Source organism: Leucopleurus acutus, assembly GCF_964270905.1.
Source record: "Leucopleurus acutus genome assembly, chromosome: 17".
Classification (NCBI taxonomy): domain Eukaryota; kingdom Metazoa; phylum Chordata; class Mammalia; order Artiodactyla; family Delphinidae; genus Leucopleurus; species Leucopleurus acutus.
In genome coordinates, this window is record NC_139159.1 from 81382803 (window position 1) to 81407935 (window position 25133).

A 25133-nucleotide genomic window follows, 5' to 3' on the forward strand; every position below is an offset into this window, starting at 1 on the left:
ATCTACCAATATTTACATTATTAGAAATGAAAACATCGAGCATCTGCATATATATACTAATGTAGGTGATCTTCTACCCATTAAATTTTTTTTTTGGCCACACTGCGCAGCTTGTGGGATCTTAGTGGGGTCTCAGTTCCCTGACCAGAGATTGAGCCTGGGCCCTTGGCAATGGAAGACCTGAGTCCTAACCACTGGACTGCCAGGGAATTCCCTCTATCCACTAAAATTTTTATCTGGGGACTTCCCTGGTGGCGCAGTGGTTAAGAATCCACCTGCCAATGCAGGCGACACGGGTTTGAGTCCTTGTCCGGCCGTGCGCCACAACCACTGAGCCTGCGCTCTAGAGCCCGCAAGTCACAACTACTGAGCCCACATGCCGCATCTACTGAAGCCCGTGCGCCTAGAGCCCGTGCTCCACAACAAGAGAAGCCACCGCAATGTGAAGCCTGCACACCGCAAGGAAGAGTAGCCCCTGCTCGCCACAACTAGAGAAAGCCCGCGCACAGCAAAGAAGACCAATGCAGCCAAAAATAAATTAATTAATTAAAAAAAAATTTTTTTTAAATCTGGGGGCTGCCAACCTTTTAATTTGGGATCAAAGAGGAAATATTTTATTTATTTGGTTGCGCCGTGCAGCTTGTGGGATCTTAGTTCCCTGACCAGGGATTGAACCTGCACCCTCAGCAGTGAAAGCGGAGGGGGTTCTCAGTTCTCAGTTAGGGGAAAGTCCTAACCACTGGACCGCCAGGGAATTCCCAAAGAGTAAATATTTTAATCTTTTTGAGCCATACTGTAACAGAACCACTCAAGTCCGTCTGTGTAGGGGGTACCCAGCCATGGACAACACACAAGCCAAGGGGGCAGTTCATGCAATAAAACGTTCATCAACAGAAACAGGCAGTGGGGTATAGTCTGCTGACCCACTCTGAAGGGTAGAACCATCTCTGACTACAGAAAAGAGCCTTAAAATATACACGTTGAAAACATCCTAAAGAAAGAAATGTGAGGATATTTAAAAATTTAAGCAGAACTCACCTTTGCTCTGTAAACAAAGAAGCCTAACCACTCCATCTCCGCCCATGAACTCAATATCACAGCCTTCAAAACTCAGCCACATGAAAATTATTAAAAACCATACAGATTGAGATACGTAATCATGTTTAGATGGAAAGGGTTAATTCTGTGAGTTTTAGGGGAATGCTGTGCACAGCATTGGCACATCATTTGTGCCAATCACCAACTATGTAGAGTTCCTTACACTCCTGTGACTAAAAAAAGTGCTGTGAATGCATTATCTCACTTGGTCTTCACAACACCCCTAAGAGGTGGGGAACACTAGTACCCTCACTTCACAGATGAGGAAAGTGAGGCTGGGAACAGGCAGGTAATCCACCTGGTCATCAGAGCCACCTGTGAACAGATCCACCTGGTTTCCAGGCCTGAGAAATTAACTTCAAGGCTCTCCGGTGCTGCACCCTTCCACAGTAGTCAGTGAGGAAACGGGCACACCCGTGTACAAGGTGGAGGCCGCAGACGCTGGGGTGCACAGCTTGTCGGGGGGTAGCTCGGGACTTCGTTGTTGTAACACGAGGAGAGACAGAGAAACGCCGTGGTCTCAGCACGAACCAGCTCATAGTAACACCGACAGAACGGACCACAGGCCCTCCTCCTTCTCTGGGCCTCAGTTTTCCCACTGGTGGAGGAAGCCAGACTACAGAACCCTTCACCTCTAAAATTCTGAGGAACAGGGTCAGTCACCTGTGTTCACTTTCAATGTGTAATAATATTTACTGTAATAGTTTAAAACAATGGCCGAGAAAACAGATTTCAGGCATCATGATAAAAAAAATGGGTACAATATTTAAATAGCACTTTTTGTGAACAGATTTCCGAACATTTTTCAAAAAGAAAATGAAGTAAGGAATTGTCAGAGTTCCTGTAATATATTTTTAGCTAATCAAATATCAAGTAGCAGGTAACTATTAACTGCAAAAAAGCCTATTATCTATTTACCATCCAGAAAATGATCTGAACTGGATTATTCATGGCAAGTAAGCCACTGTGTGAAAATACTATCCTGTCAAGAGCAAAAGGAGAACAAAGAATCCTGATCTGAGGAGAGTGTTTAAGGGCCAACTGTGTCTAGCTCCAGCCCAGCTGAACAAGAGGGGAAGGCTCTGGCCGCCTGCAGAAGGCCAGGAGGATGCAGGGCAGGGCTGGGGTGCTGCTGGCAGACCTCCCCACGCTGACAACCCAGCCACCGCCACAGATGAGGAAAGGCAGAAAATGTGCACCAGGTTCTCAGCAAAACCAAACCAAACCAAACCCAAAAGGAATCGGGTCAGGTGGAAGCTGACTCCTTTCAAAATAAAGCAAAACGTAAAGCATTCTCGGCTTGGTTATAGTCTATCTGGTCATCAGGAAGGTCCCTGACACCAGCAGAGAGAAACCTCCCCGAGCCGGACGTGCTCAGTTAAGTCTGATGATGGGGGCGGTGGCGGGGGGGTGGGGGGGAATTGGAAGGTCAGGCCTAATCCAATCACTCATGATTTCGAACAGCTCAGAGCTGCAATGCAAATTAGGGAAACGGGTGCACGTTGGGGTGGTATGCGGTGGGGCGAACAAGGAACAGAAGTTGCAGTGATTCCTCTTAGAATAACCCGCTATTTGGTTTTCTCCCCACAGGCAGCTGCTGCCTACAGCATAAACCGCACAAGTTAGCAGGCATGATGCCAGATGGGCTAGGGGCCTTTGCTACCTTGGGTGGTGCTTCGTCGGACCCTCCAGAGTCCCAGGACACTGTGACCTGCCTTCTGGACTCCATCCTCATCCGTTCTTCTTGCTGGACCTTCTCTTCCTCCAGGATTGTGCTAGAGAGACAACAGAGTATGTAAGGAGAGCTGACACGGGGGGAGCTCGCACACACCAGACCCCACCCTGACGACCCGAGGAGCCCCGCGGGAAAGAGGATCGGGTTTCTAACTTCACAAAAGGATTCCAGAATGGCCTTGATGCAAGGGGCACAGCCTCAGGTAAGGGAAGGGCGGCTGGCAACACAAGGAGGAGCTGGGAAACCAAAGGGGGGCCAGGATGGATGGTCTGAACGCCAGTTTCCTTTAAGCAGCAGAGTTCCCCTGAGCAAATCCCGAGCAGCGCTCCACACAGCACAGACCCAGCCCTCACAGTGCCACCACAGCAGCACAACAACCGACCAAACAGCCATGCGGCCCAACGCTCCCCACACTGCTCACGACCTCCTACCAACTTTCACTTTAACCAGCACTTTGCCTCATCAGGAAGGAAGGAAATGCAACAGTATCTACAAGCACTTCTGAAACTCCTGCCGGCTTGAAACTGGCAGCTCCACACCGGGTCACGCGGCTACTTACCCGCCGGGCCGCTCAGGGCTCCGCACCTGGGCTCTGGGCCATCGCGGGAGCGGCCACCGCCCTCTGCTGCCCGCCCGCCCGCCGCCCCGCCGCCGCGTCCTGGGGCTTCCCAGTCCCAGCCTCCTGGTGGAGGGCAGCAGAGAACCTCCCAGCGCCAGCAGCTCATGAGAGAGTGAGGTCAGCGGCCCCAGAGCCTTTCTTTCTAATCTGGGAATCCGGCTCGGCTCGACTGTTTCCAGGAGACATTCCTGCTGCCTGGAGGCGAGGGCAGGCTGTTTCTCACGCAGCTGCACTCATGCAATTTACAGCAGCAGAGGACACACAGAATTCAACTCGTAACTGCCCTGAGTCAGCAAGCCCTTACTACAGATGGGAGTTTTGTTTTTTGTTTTTTAAGGAAAGGGAACGTTTCCCTCCATGACCACATTAGCACTTTAGAGAAAAGCAACCCCCTCCTCAAAATATGATTTCGTTTTTCTTCTCACTCCGTCTAGACGGTCATGGCTGAGTGAATAGCACAACACTTTAACAACAGTGCAGGCTCTGGCGGCACCCTCGAGGCTGGCCAGATGCACGCTGAGCCAGCGCTGTCGGGAACCTGGCCCCAGGTCCCACGATTCACAGGTCAAGTGCGTGCGACAGCCTGTTTGCTTGGCCTTTGCCCACAATGGGCTGAGAGCTGCCGCTTTCCACGCGCCCAGAACTAGCACAGACCCCGGACCACAGTCTGCCTTAGTGATGACAGGAGAGTGAAGCCACCATCAGCCGAGCACGTGCACTGGCTGGTGAGGAAGACCGGTCACCACCTCCCCGTGCCTCACAGGGGACGGGTGCAGGCTGCCGGGAGGGTGGCCGCTGGGAGCAGGGGTTCAGACAGACCCCTGGCCTGAGAGAGGGCTGCCTCCGATTAGGAGCTTCTCAGCGCCCCGCTCTCAATCACCTGGCCCTCAAAACAAGTAACAGACTCCAAGTCAGAATTTCCAAAAATTGCGTAGTTTTAAACAACTGAAAAGTCCATAACAATCAGGAAAAAATCAAGTAAAAAAAATCGTCCTTATTTCTAACTTCTTCAAATCATTAAAACAAAGGCAAGCTACGAGAAGGCCAAGCGTGACGGGTTCTTTAAGGCAATGGCACTTATTTTAAATAGGTCTCACGAAGGCAATTTATTTCACATGGGCTGCTTTGTGAACTGGGCCACCCTGACCTGAAGGTTACTGCTCCCCGCAAACACCCCCATATAGGTCATGGGAGGGCCCTTGCATAAGGAGACCCTCTTGGGCTCCACCTGCCCTGACCCTCCGCCCACACTCACTGTCCTCTGACCCACTGATTCACTGTCTGAAGCCTCCCTCTCGGCCCTTCATCACCTGCTACCACTGAACACGGAACGCAGGGGTAACCGGGAAGCGAGTTCCTCAGAATCATACCAAGAACTAAGACGTCAAAGCGCTGTGGGGAAAGCATAACTTGCTGCTCACAGTAGTGCAGAACATAAATAACTCCTGAAGTATCTGTTTTTACGATGGGAAGCTCTTCCATAGATGGTGTAAGAGTGCCCATGGAGACAGTTCTGAACTCTCCTCTTTACAGCTGCTGAGGAACCCAGAGCAAAACACTGGAATGTGCAGAGTGTCAAGGAGGTCAAATTTAAACATATTTTCCCAAAGTCCAAGTATTTTTAGTAGCAATACATTCTGTTTGAAAGCTTTTAGCTGCCTAATGTGAACTGGCAATGAGCCCTCACGCTTCTCCCTGGGATGGTGGTTTCTAAGTCTCAAACTCACCAGAGAAAAAACTATAAGAGCTCATAAGACTTTTCATTTAACAAACGTTAGAACATGTAAGAATCATTCTTTGTTTATCCACGAGCCCCATCTAGGAAGAGAACTGGGAAGAGGGGAAAGGAGTATTTATTTAACGTTAGTTTTATTTTTTATCACCACTTCCCTCACTTTAGGAGAAAAAGTCATCAAAGTAATCAATTCACACAGTAAAGGACAAAAAAACTTGCAAGCACGCGTTGACCTTTCCCGGCCTGTGGCACTCCCTGTGAAACCTGGTCTCCCGGGCTCCGCAAGCTGATGGAGAGGTCTCATTAAATTTCTGTTCTGGAGCAACAAGATGTGATCTTACTTCTAAGGTATTTTCATGGAGAGCAATAAAGTGGTCTAATAGCGTCTTCGTTTCCAGTACCAAGCTAAGATTCAGAAGAAAATCTCCAACACGGACAAGATTTAGAGTAGACAGGGGCGATCAGTCCAAGTGGGTGACCAGCTGTTCCCGCTGTCCCAGCAGAAAGGGCACCAGCTATGAGCAGCACCTTCTGAGCTGGGCAGCTGGGCCCATTTCAACTTGTGTCCTCCTTCATAAATGAGAATGATACTGCCTGTCCTATCCACTGTTAGGATGGAGAAATAAAGTAGGTGAAAAAAACCAGTAAGACTTTTAAGTAAATGCTATCTAGTTCTGTACTTTTACCTGCCTTATTTTTTTTTAAATGTATTTCATTTCTGTAGCATTTTTTCCTGAGAATGATTATCGTAATACTATTCTTTTCTTCGAAACTACATTTCTTCTATGCTTGAAAAACTTTTTTAAAAAAGATTGGACTTTGATCACCTAAACATAATAATTTTACGATGACATCACAAAATTTGCTTTGGACAGAAAAGCAGTCTGGATTCATAGCTACTTAGGCTAATTTGAAAAACATCCAGAGAAAGAGCAGCAAGAAACTGGATGAACAAAAAAGCCACGAGGGAAATGGCTTGTTCTGGCAAGTTCATGGGAATGCCAGCTTTGAAACACGATCTCTTCTAAGTACCCAACATCGCCTCACCACAAAGGAATGGAGCTGACCCTTCAACAACCCCCCTTGGTATCTTTGCAGAAAACAAGGCTTGAGACAAAGCTGGGACGGCACCTCTGCAGTGGGCAGTGACCAGTGTTGCAGCACACGCCTCCCTCCTTCTTCTCTTATAAACACGCACGGCAGACCGAACATCTCGCTTCACGAATACAAAACTGCATCTCTCTTTACTTATTACGTATCTCAAACTGCAGGAAATAACGCACTTTTGTTTGGTTATGGTGTTACACATCTCAAAATTATTTGAAAAAAAGTGATTTCTACTAAAATCTTACTTTAGAATGGTGACCTCTTTGTATTTCTGGCAAGTTCGAGAAGCTCCTATTTGACCAATCCTCTTGCAGACAGCAACTATGGACTAGGACAGAAGAAACAGCCCTGTGACAGCACAAAGCAGTTAGGCTCTGGAGGAAGCTGCCACTGGGAGGAAAGGAACGGCACTGCGTGAGTCCCCAGTTTAATGGCCACTAGCCAGAAAGCCAGCCCCAGTCTTACTGGTTTGAAGAGCCAGAGGACTGAATTTGGGTCACCACAGCTGGTGGAAAGTGAGGGGGGAAATCCCAGGAAGAAGAAAGCCACGGAGGGGTACCTCAAATTCTGAGTATAAATTCTGCCTGAATCACTAGCTGACCCCTGTACTATGCACATACAGGGCAGGCTCCAGGCAGCCCAGCTGAGGCTGAACTTAGCTGAATCGGGATTCAAGCTCACAGAATGGAGGGAGTTTGCAATGTGAGACCTGCCAAGTTAGCTGCCTGCTAAAACCAACCAACCAACCAACCAACCAACCACTCTTCAGAGGAATAATACTGAATCCAGAGTTTCTGCAACCTATCAGTCACAATGTCCACAACATAATCTAAAATCACTTGATGTACAAATAAACATTAAAATGTAATCCATTTTCAAGAGGAAAAGAAATCTAAAGGAAGCTGACTCCAATGGTGACTCAGAAGTTGTAATTAGCAAGCAAGGACTTTGAAGAGCTATTATTATACTCAAAGACATAAAGGAAAATTTGGTCATAGTTAATGAAAAGATAGGAAACACCAGCAGAGAAACTAAAGGTATAAAAAAGAGCCAAATGAAAATTCCTAATGAAAAATAAAATATCTGAAATAAAATCTCCACAGGATTGGACGATCAGTGGGATGGAGATGAGAGAAGAGTCAGGAAAATTGAAGATAAATCAATAAAAATTATCCAATCTGAAGAACTTAGAGAAAAAAGACTGGGGGAAAACAGAAAAAGAACAGAGCCCCTGGAACCTGAAGGACACTATCAAAAGATTTAACATACATGGAACTGGAGTTTTAGAAGAGAGAAAATGGAGCGGAAAAAATATCTGAAGAAATAATGGTCAAGGACATACATTTACAGGTTCAAGAGGTTCAGTGAAGCCCAAATATGATCAATACAACAAAAACCACACCCAAGCATATCCTCGTTATAAACTGCTGAAAACCAAAGATAAAATCATGGAAGAAGCCAGAAAAAATGACACTTTACATACAGAAGAGTAATAATTTAAAAGGCCAGTGACTTCTCATTAGAAATAACAGAGGCCAGAAGATAACAAAAGAAAGCTTTAAGGTGCTGAAAGAAAGAAAGAAAAAAAAGAAAAAGAAAAATGCTGTCAACTCAGAGTTCTATATCCAGTGTAATGAAGTTCAATTCATTTTCAGATTAAAAAAAAAAAAAAAAACCCAAACTAATCAACAGGCCCACACCACAAGAAATGTTAAAGAAGTTCTTCAGACAGATGGGAAAACCAAATGGAAGAAAGATCTTTAGGAAAGAACAAAGAACACTGTATGGGGTTAAATATAAAAGATTTTCCCCTTACTTTCCTCAGAATACTATTAAAAACACAAAGTGTAATCTTATTTTATGAGGTTACTGTCATATATGAATATAATACACACAACATCTAGAACAAAAAGGACTAGGGTGGTGGTAAATGAAGTTTCCACATTTTAAGTGAAATACAATTATTAACTCTAAGTAGATGGTGCAAAGTTAAAGATGTATAATGTAATACTTGAGGCAATCACTAAAAATATAATGCAAAAGGTATTTCTAAAATGCAAATTTGGGGAGTTGAGAGGAAGAGGTGCAGAAGGTAAGCCAGTGGCTTCTCAGCGCCAAACTCTCTTCACTGAGAACCGACCCGCTGCCACGGGGGCTGCTGCTCCCTCCCATCTAAGCTCAGGTGCCCAGAGACTGGGCTGAGACGGAGCCAGCGCTGCTTCACTCGTTCTCTGCATCCCTGCATCAACCTTGGCGCCATGTCCCTCTGTAACCTGAAGAGGGATGGGCCACCTACAGCCTCTGGTCCTTCACTCTCCAGAGGGGAGGACAGACATTCATGTCTACTCCACTCTTCCCCCATGTTTTCAGGGATAATAACCCTGGAGACAAAATTTAGGGAAGGGGAATGAAGAACAACTAGAGAGAGAAGGAAAATGGTGCCAGAAACAGGACTGAAAGGAAGGAATTACAGCAGCTACCGGATGAGTCTGAGGATTTCACTGTGGGTTCTGAGGGCGACCTTCAAATAGTAAATACGTGGATTACAGCTGAAGTGTGAACTTCATCTAGTCAAAGTCCGCTCTTACAAATAAGACAAGGGAGGGGAAGTGAGCAGAGCGTGGGGAGGTACAGGGGGTGGAGGCAGCCAGCAACCCATTCGGTGGGGGGCGGCATACGGTGGTAAAGAGACCGAGAAAAGCAGTGGTCCTGGACTTCGGAGAAAAGGGCCCAGGGTCTTGGATCCACCCTTTGCTAGCTGCACAATCCGGGCAAGTCATAGGGTTTTTCTGAGCCTCAAGTTCCTTAAGTGAAAAGGGCAACAGTATCTCACCCTTAAGAATTATTGTGAAATCAGTAAGGTAATCACGTGAAAATGACCTGTGAAGCCATGTAAGTATAAAGGACTAATTTTTATGAAATTTAAGTTTAAATCTCACCGGAAATTTGTTTACTTCACATAAAACCAAATTCTGGAGGTGAAGCTAAAGTAGAGATGCACCTGGAAAGGTCTGAACATCTGTGTGCGGGGGCGGGGGGGGGGGGTCCAGTGAAGGGCAAGAGCTACCCGCAGGTAAGAAACAGTTATGACATAAATTTTAGTGGAAACAATTTAAATTTTACATTAAATTCCCATGAAATTTAGATTTACTATTTACTTTTTATTACCGGGAAGACTAAGGTCCCAAACCAAACAAACATTTTAAGATGTAAATACAGGGGTAACTGAGAAACAGGTTACTCTTCTAGATGACACCAAGACCCAACAGGACGGCAGTGAGAAGGAAAATGCCGATATGATGACTAAGGAGGAATTTAGACACCACCTTTGAAAGGAATTTGGGGAGCAGATACAAAACCACTTTAAAAGCACAGCGAAGAAGCACAAGTCACCTCATGTTATTAATCAAATCTAGAGTTTTTAATCTAGAGTTCACATTTTATTTTAGGATAAATGAAGAATCAGAAAGGACACACACAAAAAAAGCCTGTACAAGATGTCCATAAGACATCTACAAAATGTCAAAAAGATGTGCCTTGCATTTTGGTATCTGGATAATAATAGCTACCCTTTTTACATTTGAAGAACCAGTTTTTTTTTTTTTAAACAGTAACTGATCACTTTCTGTACCTACGACCTCCAGGTCCCTTGCGGATCTTCAGAAAAAGCTTTGTTTCTACTGCTACTACCAGAGCAGCCACAAGTGTGTGTACCCACCACGAGCATGAAAACTAAATGCATTTTAGATGATTTTATTTCATCCTGAAAACTAGAGGACAGGTAGGATTTGTGATTCTGCTCTCCCAGGGAGGCTAAGTCACTCACCCAAGGTCAACTTAGGTCAAAGAGATTTCTCAACGGCCAGCTTTGTATGATAAAGTTAAGAAGCAAACACGACGATATCAGGTTATAATAACAAGCAAACAACATCCACAACTTCCCCCAGACCCAAGCTGGAGACAAGGCTACGTATTACGGGTACAGGACGAGTACACAGCAGGCAAGTGCGGACGCCGGCCGACGCACACTGGCGTGGCTTGTACCCCTCGAGAGACTCAGCCTCGCCGAAAACTTCCACAACTGCTTGCCACTAACTCTGGGATTACAGAGGGCCACAGCAGCCAAATGCAACACACTCAAGATCTGACAGCAAAACAGTGAAAACACGTGGCAACTATGTCACCCATCAAAACCCTTGGGTGGGGGCCTCTGTGCCGAAGCCAGAGACGCTGCCATTCTGTTGGGGGACTTTCTCTGGTTGACACTCAAGCAAATGTAAGAGAACCAGCTGCAGGAATTCCTTGTAACAGGTATGTTTTTTTTCCCTTTTCTTTCTTCTTTTTCCTTTTTAACTGAACAATATTAACAACTTGCCCACTAGTTGAAATCATAATCAGAGCACTTACTAACGTCTAGCCATGGCTCAAACAAAGCGTAGGGCGTGACAGTTGACAGCTTGTGTCCTGGACTCAGGTGAGCTTGCCTTGAATCCCAGCTCTGTGACCCCAGCACTCAACTGCCTAACCTCAGTTTCCGTTTCCCCATTTGTAAACTGATGATGACAATATTATCTACATCTCCCAGGACCGGGAGGATTCAGATGAAATAATGTGTGAAAGTTCACGGCACAGGTGTGGCAGCAGAAAGCAGTCAGTCAGTGCTGGTTTTCAATGCTGTAATTTCTGAGGTTGACGGCAGAGGATGGAGACTGGCTCCTAGTGAGCATGCTTTTGGTCCAAAGGGCTTCCTAAAGCGCTCAGGGTCAGAGGGCCTTCCAGGCAGACACTTACTAAGTCAGTGATCTTTAGAATAGAAAACCTCAGGTAAATTGTTTACATACCACTTACGTTATGTTTTCTTTCTCTAACCTACCCTTCATATGTGAAAATGGCATGCTTAGAAACAAGGATCGATTTCCAAAGGTTTTAAAAAACTATGGCTGGAGCAACAGGAGCTTTCGTCACTGCTGGAGACACCGCATTGGTGCATCCACTTTGGAAAACAGGCGCTCTCAGTACATAAAGCTAAAGCCGCGCCCACCTGCGGACGCCTGAATACGCATCCACCAGACATTCTTGCACACGTGCTCACCCAATGACACTTCTGTTACGTCCCTACAGCAGCAGTCTTGAGAGCCCCAAGATGAAAAACATCTGAATTTCCACCAATAGTAGAAGGGATAAACTATGGTATATTCACAAATGGGACACATACAGCAACGAGTGAAGTCCAACTACCCGAGTAACGTGGGTGATCTCAAACTAAACGCTGAGCAAAATAAACCATGAACAAAAAAGTACACACTGCATTACAGCGTTTCCATAAAGTTCCAAACCAGGCAGAACCAGTCTATGGTGAGTGGTTATCCCTGCAGGGGGAACAGTAATTGGAAAAGGGGCCTCTCGTGGGTCTCTGGGGTGAAGGCAGTGCTGTTTTCTTGTTCTAGATGCTGGTTACCGGAATGGGCCCAATTTGTGAAAATTCAGTGAGCTGTTTACTTCTTGGCATGTTTATATGTTCACATCTTTGCATGTCAATAAAAAGTTAGAAAAATACAAAAATTAGGGTACAAAATTTAAATCAATAATTTTATTTATTACCCTCATTTGTCTAAAAGGGATTTAATAGGCCACACGTTAACTTAAAATGTTCCCCTGAGATAAAACTGACAATCTTTTCCTATAATGGCACAAACACCTTAATGACACAGAGCACTGCTGGGAAACGCTATCTTTGAACATAAACTCCAAAGGGGCAAATACTCAAGAGGTTTTACTGCGGTCTCCTCGCCACAGTATCTACCAAAGAATTAACTGACTAGCTAGGGATTAAATGACTTTTCATTCAAAAAATATTTAGTGCACTCTTATAACCTGTCAGTCACACAGTATGAAATGCTAGAGCTCATGTTATGAGAAATTTTTTATTGAGGAATTTCTCACACTTGCTACTAGGCTGCCCAGAGGTTAATCTCATTCTCCTCAATGAGGCACATCTATGAATAAGGACACAGGATGGCAGGAGGACAGGCCCTGTGGTCACAGAGACCGACCCATCCCAGTACAACCCTCTGCCTAACAAGAGACACTGAGAGCCACTTTTCTTAACTTACGATACAGTAGAAACAAGACGTGGTCCAGCCAAAGATGAGTGGAGCCCACAATAAACTGAGTCTATCTGCAGCATTTTCTCTTTAGATAGACAAGGAGAATGGGATGTGGGAACATTTTTAGGTGCCCTGGGGTAAGGGCTATCCAAAATTTATTACTTTGTTAGAATCTTGGATATAATAACCATTTTTAAAAACTCAATAAAGAACGTGTTTGATTACTTGTGATACACTGTTACATATAGGTGACCAAGCAGCTAGTATATTATAAAGTTACGTTTTATTTGGCTTATTTGGTAGCCATGTTCTACATGTTCCAAATACAAAGTTAAACTCCATTTCTGACTAATACAAAACAGACAGAACAAACTAATGGTCAATAATCTGTACTAATTGTTCACAAGAAAGCGTCTATAAATAGGTACATGATGTTTTTATACGTGTGTGTGTATAAAATAATTATATTTAGTTCTAAGCCTTCACCTGGGACAGTTTTTGGAGCTGCTCCACCTTAATGCAACAGTCCTCCGGCCAGTGTCAGCATGAGTTTTGTGAGAGCTAAGCGTGAACTCAGCAGCTGTCTGGTCCTCACTGGGTCCAGCTCCTGGCCTGGGGGTGCGGGCAACACCGAGGTGAGTATGACGATCCCTGTCCTCAAGGAGCTTCAGTCTAGTAGGGGATGAGACGTACTAGACTGTGAGCTCCTCGAGGGCAGGAAAAGTGTTGGGTTCTCTTGCCCAGTGACCAGCACCAGGCCCAGCTACGTGGTGCTCAGTGTTTGTGGAGCTGACTGGACCGGGATGTGGCCATCTGCGGCCCACAGGGCGGGCACGGCCAGAAGAAGCAAGAGTTCTGGATAGCCCACGGGCAGAGCAGGGAAAGAGGCTGAGGAAGACAGTAGGGCTGATTTCAGCAGGTGCAGAGGAGGCCTTCCTGGCGGAGGCATGTGGTCAGTTTGGCCACAGTGTGAGAAAGGGATGGAAAGACACTGGCCGTAACTCAAGGAGCCTTAAGTGCTACTCTGGAAGCCTCAAACTAACACCAGGGGTGCCAGGAACCCACTGAAAGTTGTCTTGAGCAAGGGAGTTACTCTCCCACTTCGACATGTTTGGTAAGACTGACTGATGAAGTATGCGGGCCGGGGGCGGGGTGGCGAGGAGAGCTGGGAGGAGGGAGTGGGTCTGAAGACCCTGAGGTGAGGATGCTCCGGCTGGCCAGCTGGCACAGGCGGGCGAGGAGTTACTGATGGCTCCCAGAGGCAGGTGGAGACAAAGGCCCCACTGTAACCTACACAAGCTGAGGGGCAAGAGGCAGGCAAGAGGAGACGGTAACGGCTTTGCTTCAGGATAAACACGATGTCCTCCAACTGAAGACACAGGTCTGGGACTTGTGGGAAAAGGCAGGACTGAAGCTAAAGACAGACGGAGGTGGGGAGCGAAGCCACAGGAACAGTTAAGACAACCAACCAAGGAGAAGTACTGAGCGGAGGGGAGGAGGCTGCGGAGAGAAGCCGGCGGATACCCAGAGTAAGGGGGAAGAACGCGCCGGGGAGGCGGGCAGGTGGAACTGGTATCAGAGGGGGGGTTTCATGGACAGAATGTATCAGATTCTGAGCAAAGGTCAAGGAGGAACAAAAAAATGTATGAGCAAAACACGAAATGAAGCATGTTCGAAAACCAGCTCCGACAGGGACAGCAGGTATAACTAAGCTGCATGAGAATTAAGAACCTGGAGAGCTCCAGCCTGAAGAAAGCTGTCTTGAAAGACCTGAGGGGCCGGCCGTCACGCGCGAGGCCCCGGAAGCGGGGCCCGGAGGGGGAGCGTCAGGGGTGTCACCGTGCGGCCAATGGTGCCGACCCCCACCTCCTCGGCCGGACTTCAGACGCTGGGGGCAGGACTGTGTTTTGCTCACTGCTGGGCCAACAGAACCTAGCTTAGAACAAAGGAGACACTTAGCAAAACAGCTGCTGACTGGACGCATCTCTCCCACTTCTCACTAAGGCCCTGCTCCTTCCCAGAAACATTCTCTTTGGAGGAAACTGGTCAGCCGGCAGGTGGCGCTGCCGGAGGGCAGGGGAGGCTGAGCGGGCGCAAGCGCCGGGGGGTGGGGTGGGCTAGAGGGGCTGCCGGGGGCTTCTGGACCCGGACATTCGGTGATGTTTATGAAAAATGACGAGAGTATAGCAAATAACAAAACTCAAATAAAATCAGGGGAGCACTCCAAACATGAAACAGCACGTTAAACCATGGCGTTGGCTGGTTGGTTACGTATTATACTAAAATATCTTGTTGATTCAAGTATTAAGTCTCAATCTAGACTTTAGTTCGACAAGTGTTTACTGAGCACTGACCAGGTGCTGGTCCTAAGCTCTGCCCCAGGCCTCCAGAAATGAGCAAGACGGGATGAGGGCCACCTGTCGAGGCCTCTGAGTCTGGCCAGTAGCAGGTCAGCTCTGCGCAGACCCTGTGGGGCGGCCCAGCACACTAAGAAGTCCGTGTGTTCCTGCCAGGGGACTGGGGGCTGCTGGAGGTTTGGGTCTAATGGCGTCTGGCACGAAGTAGGAGTCACAAGACGGCAGCTGAAGAGGTAACGTGGATGCTGAGCTATAACAACAGAGCGCTGAAGAGGTACCATAGGAGGGGCTAGCTCTTTGCGGGTGGGGCAGATGAGGCAGGCTTCCTGCAGGAGGCAACCCTGAGCTGGGCTCCAAAGACTGAAGAGAAGCGCCCTGCAGGCAAGCGGGGGAAGGCAGAGGCGCCGGGTGCCTCTGGAGCAGAGGAAGGGATGGTGTGAAGCGAGACTGGGGAGTGGGCGGGGACTAGACCACGCAGAGCCGGTGGGCTGTGCCACGTTGGTCAGCAGTCAGGGCAGAGACACCTGATCACAATTTGAAGTTTATTAAGACCTGAAGACATAATCTTCTTAAGGCTCTAACAATGTATAAATAAATACAAATCCATAAAGAAGTAATTACGTTTGCCAAGAAACAGGTTTGCCGTACTGATAAAAGGACCTCCCAGGGAGAAGCAGCCGCCCCGCCCCCGGCCCCGCCCCAGCCCCGCCCCCCATCCTACCTGAGCTGAGCTTTGAGCTCAGTGAAGCGGGGCCGCCGGCTGGGGTCGTAGGCCCAGCACTTGGTCATGAGGCTGTAGAGGGTGGGAGGGCAGTTCGGAGGCATGGGCAACCTCTCCCCGTTCTCAATGCGACCAATCACATCATTGTTCTTCACGCCTTGAAAGGGCTTCACACCGTGCATCAGTATCTCCCACATACACACACCTGTGAGGCGGGGACGAAAACACGATGGTAAACTTAGCAGCAGGAGTGCGACTCCCACGTTTCAGGAATAACTTCATACTTCGTACGACAGAACCTCCTGTGTGATTACGGGCACATCAGCCAAATAAAGCCGCAAATAAGAACAGGAATACTAATTTAGTATGATGCGAATAATGAAACAGTATTATCAAGAAAAAACCCATTACTTTTCTAAGAGGTTTATTTCTCTAAAAAATTCTCCATTAGAAAATGGCCCACCAGCTACAGTGCTATTTCATAGCATAGTTTAGTGAACCAATTCAAAAAAAAGCTGAATGCATTTTAGATTTCCCTCCACTTTAGTCCAACCTGCTTATCATCACAGCAGCTGGCTTGAAGCTTAGCAAAGAAAACCCTGCAACTTAAGTCTTATGCTTTCAGAATACTCAGATTCCTCTACAGGTTCCCATCACTTGGCACTCTGGCCACTCAGACCTGCACCTGAACACGCTCCTTCGTGACTTGGCTTGTGCTGGATTCTAGATTCGATGCCTTTCATTTTCTTCTCCACCAGTTCTCTTCTTCCAGGTCCCTTTGTGAGTTTCCTGTGCTGCCTGCCCTGCCCCCTGGGAAGCTCCCATCTAACCCACCGCAAGCGTGCCCCATACACCGGGTCCTGGGGGCAGAGGGGCTGTGACTGTCTTTCTGTATCTTCAGCACCTAAGATGCTGTGTGCCTCAGAGGAGGAAGGCATATACCATTATGCCATTATATCACATTAATGTGAGTTAGATCTGAAATTAGCCAAAAGTCCAACAACTTCAAAGTAAAGAGTATATGACAAAAATAATGCCTTAGTTCTGCTTTCTCACCAGAAATTATGACATCATTAGTAATAACAACACTGGGTATCATTTCTTGAGACCTTCATATGTCTCTGGCACCTTTCCTTGAAGTTTACACTATCTTTAATTCTCACACCTTACATTTCTTTAAAAACTGTATTTTATCAAATCTGAGGTGCCATGATTATAAGAGACACTATTATTTTATATTACCAAAAAGGGGGGGATATGCTGCCCACTAAGTTGTAATGTGATCCTTTGTTACCTCTTAGAATTATTTTATTCTTACCAAAGAGCGATTTTAAACTCATTCAGACAAGAAAGTAGCACCAATATGAACAAAACAGTCTACATGAGTGTAGGTGAGGACCCACATGACTAACACACCCCCGACTAACACCAACTGTGAAACGCCACTGATTGGTGACAAATCCTACTTCCAGAAATGTGAAAAAAAGGCATCTTAGACTCTTTGAAATGTGAAGTCCTCTTGAGAGGACAAGTAACCTGCTCTATGGGTCACAAAGCTGACAGGTGAGGTCTTGGGATCTGAAGCCAACTGGACTCCAGCGCCTTCTCCAATCATGTCACACCACTTCCTGTTTTACTGAATTCCTTCCTTTACCTAATGTCAGTTAGGGCACTAAATGGCTACTGGAAGTCAACAGCAAGGAAGCAGAAGAAAAAATGAGAACACGTACTTCATGTATGTAAAGTTATTTTTATTTATAGGAAAAAGAAGGTGCATAAACTTAGCAGGGCATCTCCAGGGAAGCAGCTTAAAATCCGGCAGAGAAAATATGCACATGGGACTATTCACAAGATCTACACGTGAGTGTCTGGACACAGAGAGGAAGCGCTGGGAAAGCAGAGAAAGGGAGTCTATGCCTGGACGGCACACCTGCTACCTGGGGCTTCATGGCAGAGCGGATACTTCAGGTGAATGAAGAAACTCTTTCCAACCTCTTCCTGAAGGTTAAAAAGAGTTTCAACCGGAGGAGAAGGTGTCAGGATGAGGTGTCCAGAAAGAAGGAGTAACACCAGGAAAGTGGGGCGGGGATGGAGTGTCATCCACACCAAAAAGGTGAGTGATTTAAAAATCTGGATAAGGTAGTAGAAGTTAAGTACTGCAGAGTGAACGACAGCCACACTCTCGCTCCGCTCGGGGCTCTGCAAGAACGCAGCGCAGGAGGACGACGACAGGGACGGACTTGGAGCAGGAAGGAGGGGACACAGTGGACACCAGAGCAGCAGCAGCTACAGAACATGAAGGGTCACGCTTCCAAGACTTGAGACAAGTCAGGAAGGGGTCAGATTCCAGAACAGAGATGAAGGGCAATCTTAGACATGCTGGATCTGGGGGCCGTCGCAGAACCGCACGGACAGGTTAACCATTTACGTCACTCACATAAAAGGAATGTCTGAGGCCGTGCAGACAGGAGAGAAGGGAGGACACAGCACCTCCCTGAGAGGGAGGCAGGCGCAGTGAGAAGGGGCTAGGGGCAGGACCTTGGGCCCCGCGGGCCACACCTGGGCGCACGGCACACGCCCATGTCTGAGGAACCGGGGAGGGCGCAGGCGAGCAGTGAGGGAGGCCAGGCAAGGGAAGGCAAACCAACCTACAGACTCTGACAACACACAGAGCTCAATCCCTCTCAGAGAATATGTGAACTGTAATTCTAACACGAAAGTTTTCAAATACTCACCAAACATCCATACGTCACTAGCTGAGGTAAAACGGCGAAAATTGATTGACTCTGGAGCCATCCATTTAATAGGCAATTTTCCTTTGGAAGCTAGAAGATTAATTTTAGAAAGTAAAACTTCCCTGTCACCTGCTCAGGAATCTAACAGTTAGAGCTAGCTGAGATTTTTAGTACCAAAATCTTTGGGAGAACTGCCTTGCACTCCCTGACGCTGGGTCGTCTGGGGGTGACAGAGGAGAGGCAGGGAGCAGGGGAGGAGGGCGGCCCGGTTACCGGGAGGCATCAGCTCCCAGCTCAGTTGTGCCGGCTTCATCTACAGGCTGGAGGCCTGGCTTTAGAAACGGCCTGGCAGCCACACACAGTCAATTCTCATTCACGGTAGTTACTCTTACTATAAGGTCGCTTTGAACACCGAACCACTGCTCCCGGGAGAAGTGTGTACGTACATATCCGTACCTCACACAGATTATAACCGTAAGTCCTACAAACTTATCCTGGTAGGTTCTGACTTCTTTGGAAAATGAGGTATGGATGTGCTGCTGACCTGCCTGAGGCCCTGCTCCCCGCCCCCCGGCCCCGCACGCAGGGGCCACAGCTGGGGTTCCAGCCTGCCCGACTGGCCCAGAGCCAGAGGTGCTGCCCCCCACTCGCTGTCCACCAGCCCAAACGGACACCTTGTCGCTGCCCTGGGCACATCCACGCCTGACTATGAAGGCATCGGAGTGTGGATTCGGGAAGTTGCATGTCTCAGCAAGCAGACGAGCGTGCAAACACAGAATCCACAAAGTGTGAGGACGGGCTGTGCCACCACCAGGACGTGAAGGGCGGGAGGGCGACAGAGCGCAAAGGACACTCTCCGAAAGCCTGGCACTGGCTCTCTTTAGAGGCCTAAGATCCTTCCTCTGTGCCACCTCCCTCAACATTCTTTCACCAGATACCAGCCCTCAGGGAGTCCTAATTCCAAAAGGCAGAAACAGTTTCTCAAATCCAGCGGAAGTGAGAGGGTGTGGCAGGGGGAGGGGCAGGGGGGAGGAGGGGCTGCCGGCGCCAGGCAGGGACAGGCCCTGATCCAGAGGGCCCCGGAGCAGGGTGCTAGGGTGCCGGGCTCTCTTCTAGAAGCAAGGGTGCTCTCAAGACTTTTAATCGGAAGACAATTACATTTGTTTCATTAATTTTCTTCCACTTAACTTCATGCACCTTCATGACAACTGAGGTCAAAGCCTCTGATTCCCTCACAACAAATGACTCTCCAGCTGTGCTCCAGGCGAGGAACCCCTAACCTCGAGGGGCTGTCCTCCTGAAGCCTGGCAGGATCTAGACTTAGTGACCTCTCTGAGATAACAATGTGTGAACTGGTCAGTTGCCCACGTTAAGTGCTGTCTAGATGATGTAGAGTCTTGGCCACCGTGCTGTTTGGAGTTTAGCCCTTTAGTGGAATTCTAGGGTTTGGACTAGTCAGGATGTGAGGTAATAGGAAATGTATTTTAAAACAGTGGAAAGGTGGCTTGGTCGTTTTTAAATTAAATGACTACATAATCAAAATGAATAAACAACCAGACTTTTCCTTCCACATAAAAACGATCAGGCTGTAGTATACAGAAAGCATTTGGACGGAGAACTGTCATCAGCTAAAGTATAAAATGAAAAAGACTAATTCTGTACGTAAGATTAGGGCTCATCTTGCGACAATACAGAAGTCAAACTGAGCAAGAAACTGGCCTTTGTAAAATGGTGGTAATAACTAGAAAATATACTAAAAGCGTAATATGGACTTATAATCCAAACCTTAGCTGAAGTACCAGGAATATGAAAATTAGTAATAATTTGAAGAACCAAGTCAATCTGATTCCAAGATTGGGAAAACTGAAGAAAAAATTCCCTTCAGCTAGAGTCCAGCTCCAAAGCTAAAGGATCAAAGTCTCTGGAGTCAGAAGACTGCAGATCTGTAAGTCAGGCGGCGTGCACTGAGCCAGGGCACCCACCACTCTGCGGGGAGGTTAGCCAGCTGTGTCTACGAAGTGGAGGACATTCCGGCTGATTCCAGCTGTTGGCTGCTAGAAATAAAGCTACAATGAACAAACACCAGTTTTGTGTAAATGTGAGTTTTTATTTCTCTGGGAGAAATGCCTCAGTGTGTAATAGCTAGGTCATATGGGAGGTGCATGTTTAGTTTTCTAAGAATCTGCCAAACTCTTTTCCAGAGCAGCTGTACCATTTTACATCTGCACAAGCAATTTACGTTCTCTGTGTCTGCCAGCATTTTGTGTTGTCACTACCGTTACCTTAGCCATCCTGACAGGTGCGCACGATACCACCCCGTGGGCTCACTCTGCATTTCCCTGGTGGGTAATGTGCTTATGTGCCATCTGAATACCCCCTGCGGTGGAGTCTCTCTTCATATCTCCTGCCCACTTTCTATCTGTGTCCTTTCTTTTTTTACTGCTGAGTTTTGAGAGTTCTATCTGTAGTCTAGACACTGGTCCTTTGTTAGACATGTGGTTGGCAAATACTTCCTCCCACTCTGTAGTTTGTCTTTTCATCCTTCTGCCTGGGTCTTTTGTAGAACAAAAATTTTAAATCTTGATGAGGAAGAAGCTATCAATTTTTCCCTTTTATGTATGTTTTTGGTGTCAAGCCTAAGGACTCTTTGCCTGGCCCTAGATCCGAAAACTTTACTCCTATGTTTTTTCCTAGAAGTCTCATAGTTTTATGTCTTATATTTAAGTCTATGATCCATTTGAGTTAATGGCGAGTGAGTTCAGGTTGAGGGTCATTTCTTGGCCAGGGATGACCAACTGCTCCAGCACCTTTGTTGAGAAGGCTGTCTTTCCTCCACGCACCTGACTGTATACCACTGTCAAAAATCAGCTGAGCATATTAGAATGTACCTTTTTCAGAATTAAAAATCATTAAAGATCCTGAGCCTGTTTCTGATTTATTGCTCTGACTTCTTACCTTTGTAGTAAGTACTGTCTTCCATATATCGGGATAATCCGAAGTCTCCTAATTTTACACAATCGTTTGAGGACACCAGAACATTCCGAGCAGCAATGTCCCTGATAAGGAAGAATTTGGGACGATACAGTTTAATACAAGGGACAACCCCCACAAACTCATCTATATTATATAAAGACATACAGGTACTCTGAAAGACAGCCTATATACAATACAAACCAGAGCTTTACTATACACTGAAAAAGAGAGACACTCTTATTACTTTACTTCAAATATATTCCTTTTGGCAGATATTTACTCATTAATATGGTGATTATTACTTTGAATGATGGTGAAGAATATTCTCAAATAATGAAACCACTTATTAGTTTTCATGCAATCATACTGCCGGCTGCATTAACTGATAGACAGTATACACGACCAGGGTGTGTGACTCTACGGTTACTAAAAAACCTCATTAATGAAAGTAAAATGATCTTTGGAACACTTGTAAACGATTTTGCTGATGCAGTCCGTTTCAGTGCCGGATAACAAAACTCTAACACAATGCAAGGCAAATAAGTTGTAAGGGCTTTAACTTGTATTCAAATGAGAGACCCAGATTATGAACAGAAATTCTGCAGAAGGCCAACAGATGTCACTCCTGGCGCTATGGTGTCCTGGAAAGTCCCAGGACAATATCTGTTTTAGGTCCATAGTGCCACGTAGAGGCTGTCAGTAGTATTTGTGGAAGGAATAATGGGCCTGTTTCATACTCCATGTGAGGAAAAACCCCTCAAATCCATGTGTTCCCACGCCAGGGCCCCACACTCGGCTGGGATACGCACAGCAGGACATTTAGTGCCGTCCGTGTACGGGAGCTGGGGGAACGGAAGGTCTCAGGGCACAGTGAGAACCTCTCCCCACCTCCTTCCTGCTCAGAGGCAGCTCACCAGCTTCACACCCGGGTCTCACCTGTGCACAAATCTTTTGCTCTCTAGGTACGCAAGGGCTGTGCTAAGCTGATAGGCATAGAGGATCAGAGATGCTAGATCCAAACTGTATTTCCTTACTTGCAGAAATGACCTCAGCTTTTTGAACAGTGACCAAAAAAGAAAAAAGAGAAAGAGTTAGTGTCAGAGACTAAAAATCAACAGCAGAAGAGCTATATTCAAAAACAATGCTGATCATTTCCAAATGCATTTTTATGAGAATGGCTTCAATTCTACCCTAATAAAAAAAGCATAATGAAAGAAACATATCAGCTCAGAAATTATGGTTAATCATTCTTTACTTGAGATCCAATTGCAAAATTGGAATCTTCATGATTCTAGACACATTTCTGAAAAAATACGGAAAGATGCTTCCAGGGAATGAATAAAGGCACAGTATAAAATACTGCCAGATAATGAGAGCTGGAGAACAAAAAGCTCCAGTTACCGTTCAAACAAGCCTCCTCCACAGCCATGGTCAGTCCACCTCCCTCAGACCTCCCCATGCCCCAGGCAGACCTGAGCACAAGGGGGTGAAAAGGAAGGGGAGGCAAGAGATTCTCCCTCTGCCCCCAGGAGGTTCTGGGTGAAGAAGGATAAAACGGTCCCGTGTTGGGTATTTACGCACTTGGCTTACTGGTCCTTACTACCGCTATCATGACTAATTCAGCTAAATGCTAATAATACAGCAAAGAAGGCTGATGAATTTAACACTCCAATCCTACAAAACCTCCTACACGAAGGAGAAATATTGATGATTTAAGCCAGAAGAATTAGCAAACTCTCCAAAAACAAAAGCAGAAAAATAACGTGAACCAAAAATATCCGTAAACACTCCATTTTATTTGGCAAGGCATGGTAGAGGAAGGAAAGACACCGGAGAGGCCCTCAGATATTTCACTCGCCAACTCTGTTACCCAAGCTGAAGAGGACAGCAGTGGGAGGCGCCAGGCAGTGGCCTGTCCTCGGAAGGCAGGGCTGATGCCGTCACGAAGAGGACAACGGGCCCAAAGCACCCTCGGGTTCCTGATAACAGAAAACCCCAATTTTCATTAAAAGCAAGACTGTTTGGTGTCCTTCAAAGACGAAGTAACGTGTATAATGTGTCAGAAGGTTAAACTACTAGGTTTCAGTGCCACAGAGTCATGTGTAGACATCTCGAAAGTTGCCGTGTTTGCCCCAAGCAGGGGCCCACAGAGCAGCCTGGGGACACAAACAGAGGCTGTGTGGCTCAGCAGGCCCGGGTGGGACCAGCGTCCAGGCGGTGGTGATACACCGACTCAAGAGCTTCTGTGATCCAGACAGAGTCAAATAAGGACATCAGCCCACAGTCTGTTACTCACGTTTTAAAAAGAAACTGTGACTAACATGAGTTGGTCTGAAAGACACTGAAAAGTGAATGCCCAAAAAGATGAAGCAACTGTTCTGATCTACGTAAATTCAGCCTTAATTTACCCAAACTCCACTAACGTTACTTCTTTCACTCTCAAATCCCTGGGCTTGTTCTTCAGACAACAGCAACAGAGAGGGAAAAAAGAACCGCTTGGTCACCTGTTGCTTCCAGTCCTGACAAATCCTTTGGATGGGAAGACACTGCTGCCAGCACTGAGTTAGGGGATCACTTGGGAACTTACTGATGCAGACGCTCTACTCATATTCACTAGGGTGTGTGTCGCACACTTCCCGAGGGGCAGGCGGAGCGGGCGGGAGGCGGAGGTGGGCAGGTACCTCTCCGAGCGTGCACAGCTCCATGATGATCCAGACGGGGTTCTCTGTGATGACTCCGATCAGCTTCACAATGTGAGGGTGGTCAAACTGACGCATCGTTACTGGGGGAAAAATGTGGTCCTCGGTCAGTCTTTTGAAGATATTTCAGTTTCCTTTAGACTAGTTCAAATAAGACTCAAGGCATTTTAATGGGGAACTCCTTGGTGGTCCAGTGGTTAGGACTCGGTGCTTTCCCTGCCAGGGCCCAGGTTCAATCCCTGGTCGGGGAACTAGGATCCCACAAGCTGTGTGGCACAGCCAAAAAGTAAGAATAAAAAAACTCAAGGCTAATGATGTGGCAACTGGGAATTCAATTCCACCGGTCAGGTCAGCTCACAAGTCGCCATAAAATGGCACAAAAAAAGCAGACCACGTGAGGCACAAGATGCCACTGCAGTGACCTTGTGAGCAACTTTACAGGGAGACCTACTATGAGAGCTAAGGGTTAAGAAAACCTCCTCTTATTTTCCACGGACAAATCTGACCTGGGGCTAACTTTCTAGGTTTTCCTTTGGAAATCTCATGAAGTTGGAATGTGTGGTTCATTTTCTAAGCAATACCCTTCATGGTAAAAACCACCCCTGATTGGTAAGTTGCTGATGAGGTAGCAAGAGCTCCCCTGAGCGTGGGTGTGGCTGGGTGTCCCCTGCAGAGCCCCGGAGCCCACAGCGGCGGGTTTGTGAGGGCTTCTACTTTGGACCCGGGTGGCTCCTGAGTCCACCATTGTGGCCTCATCCCCTCACAGTACCTGATCACTATCAGGGCTAAGCAAACGAGTTCCCGGGCTGCTGTGAGGACTTCCCTACAGGAGAAATGCTGGCCTGCTATTTCCAGTCCTGCACTCCCCTCAAAGAAAGTCTGATGCCAGATATGGCCTGTGGCCGTCACGTGAGTGTGACTGCCTCACTGAGCCCAAGATGACCAAGAGGGCCCTGCACATATACGCACATACCTATGTGTGGGTGTGTATTTTTAAGTGTGTATACATTTCTAACATCTAATATCAGGGCTAAGAAGCTCACCTGCACAGTACACTGACTAGGATTAGTGAGAAGCACGACAACCTTCACAGAACTCCAGAACCTCAAAACGGGAAGTGACTTTACATGTGACCCACTGCAGTGGTCCCCAAAGTACCTGGACTTCATAGACTATTGAAATGAAGAAAAGTTTTTTAAATTTGGGGGACCAATACAGGGTTGATTTTTGTTTGTTTGTTTGTTTTT

The 25133-nt window shown here is 46.9% G+C and overlaps 1 protein-coding gene across 6 annotated transcripts in view; it reads right to left on the minus strand.

The window, feature by feature from the left end:
* The window catches only part of PTK2 (protein tyrosine kinase 2), a 251843-nt gene that overhangs the window by 34859 nt on the left and 191851 nt on the right, over positions 1-25133 (minus strand). For 5 of the 6 annotated variants that reach the window (XM_082858781.1, XM_082858780.1, XM_082858779.1 and 2 more), the window contains 6 exons: positions 23869-23969; positions 22124-22239; positions 21170-21270; positions 18215-18304; positions 15480-15684; positions 2762-2873 (listed from right to left, as the gene is read on the minus strand). In XM_082858781.1, coding sequence (XP_082714907.1) covers positions 2762-2873; positions 15480-15684; positions 18215-18304; positions 21170-21270; positions 22124-22239; positions 23869-23969 — 725 coding nt within the window. Of the gene's footprint in view, positions 1-2761; positions 2874-3392; positions 3458-15479; positions 15685-18214; positions 18305-21169; positions 21271-22123; positions 22240-23868; positions 23970-25133 lie in introns of those variants that run through there. The other variant, XM_082858783.1, reaches the window with a different exon arrangement.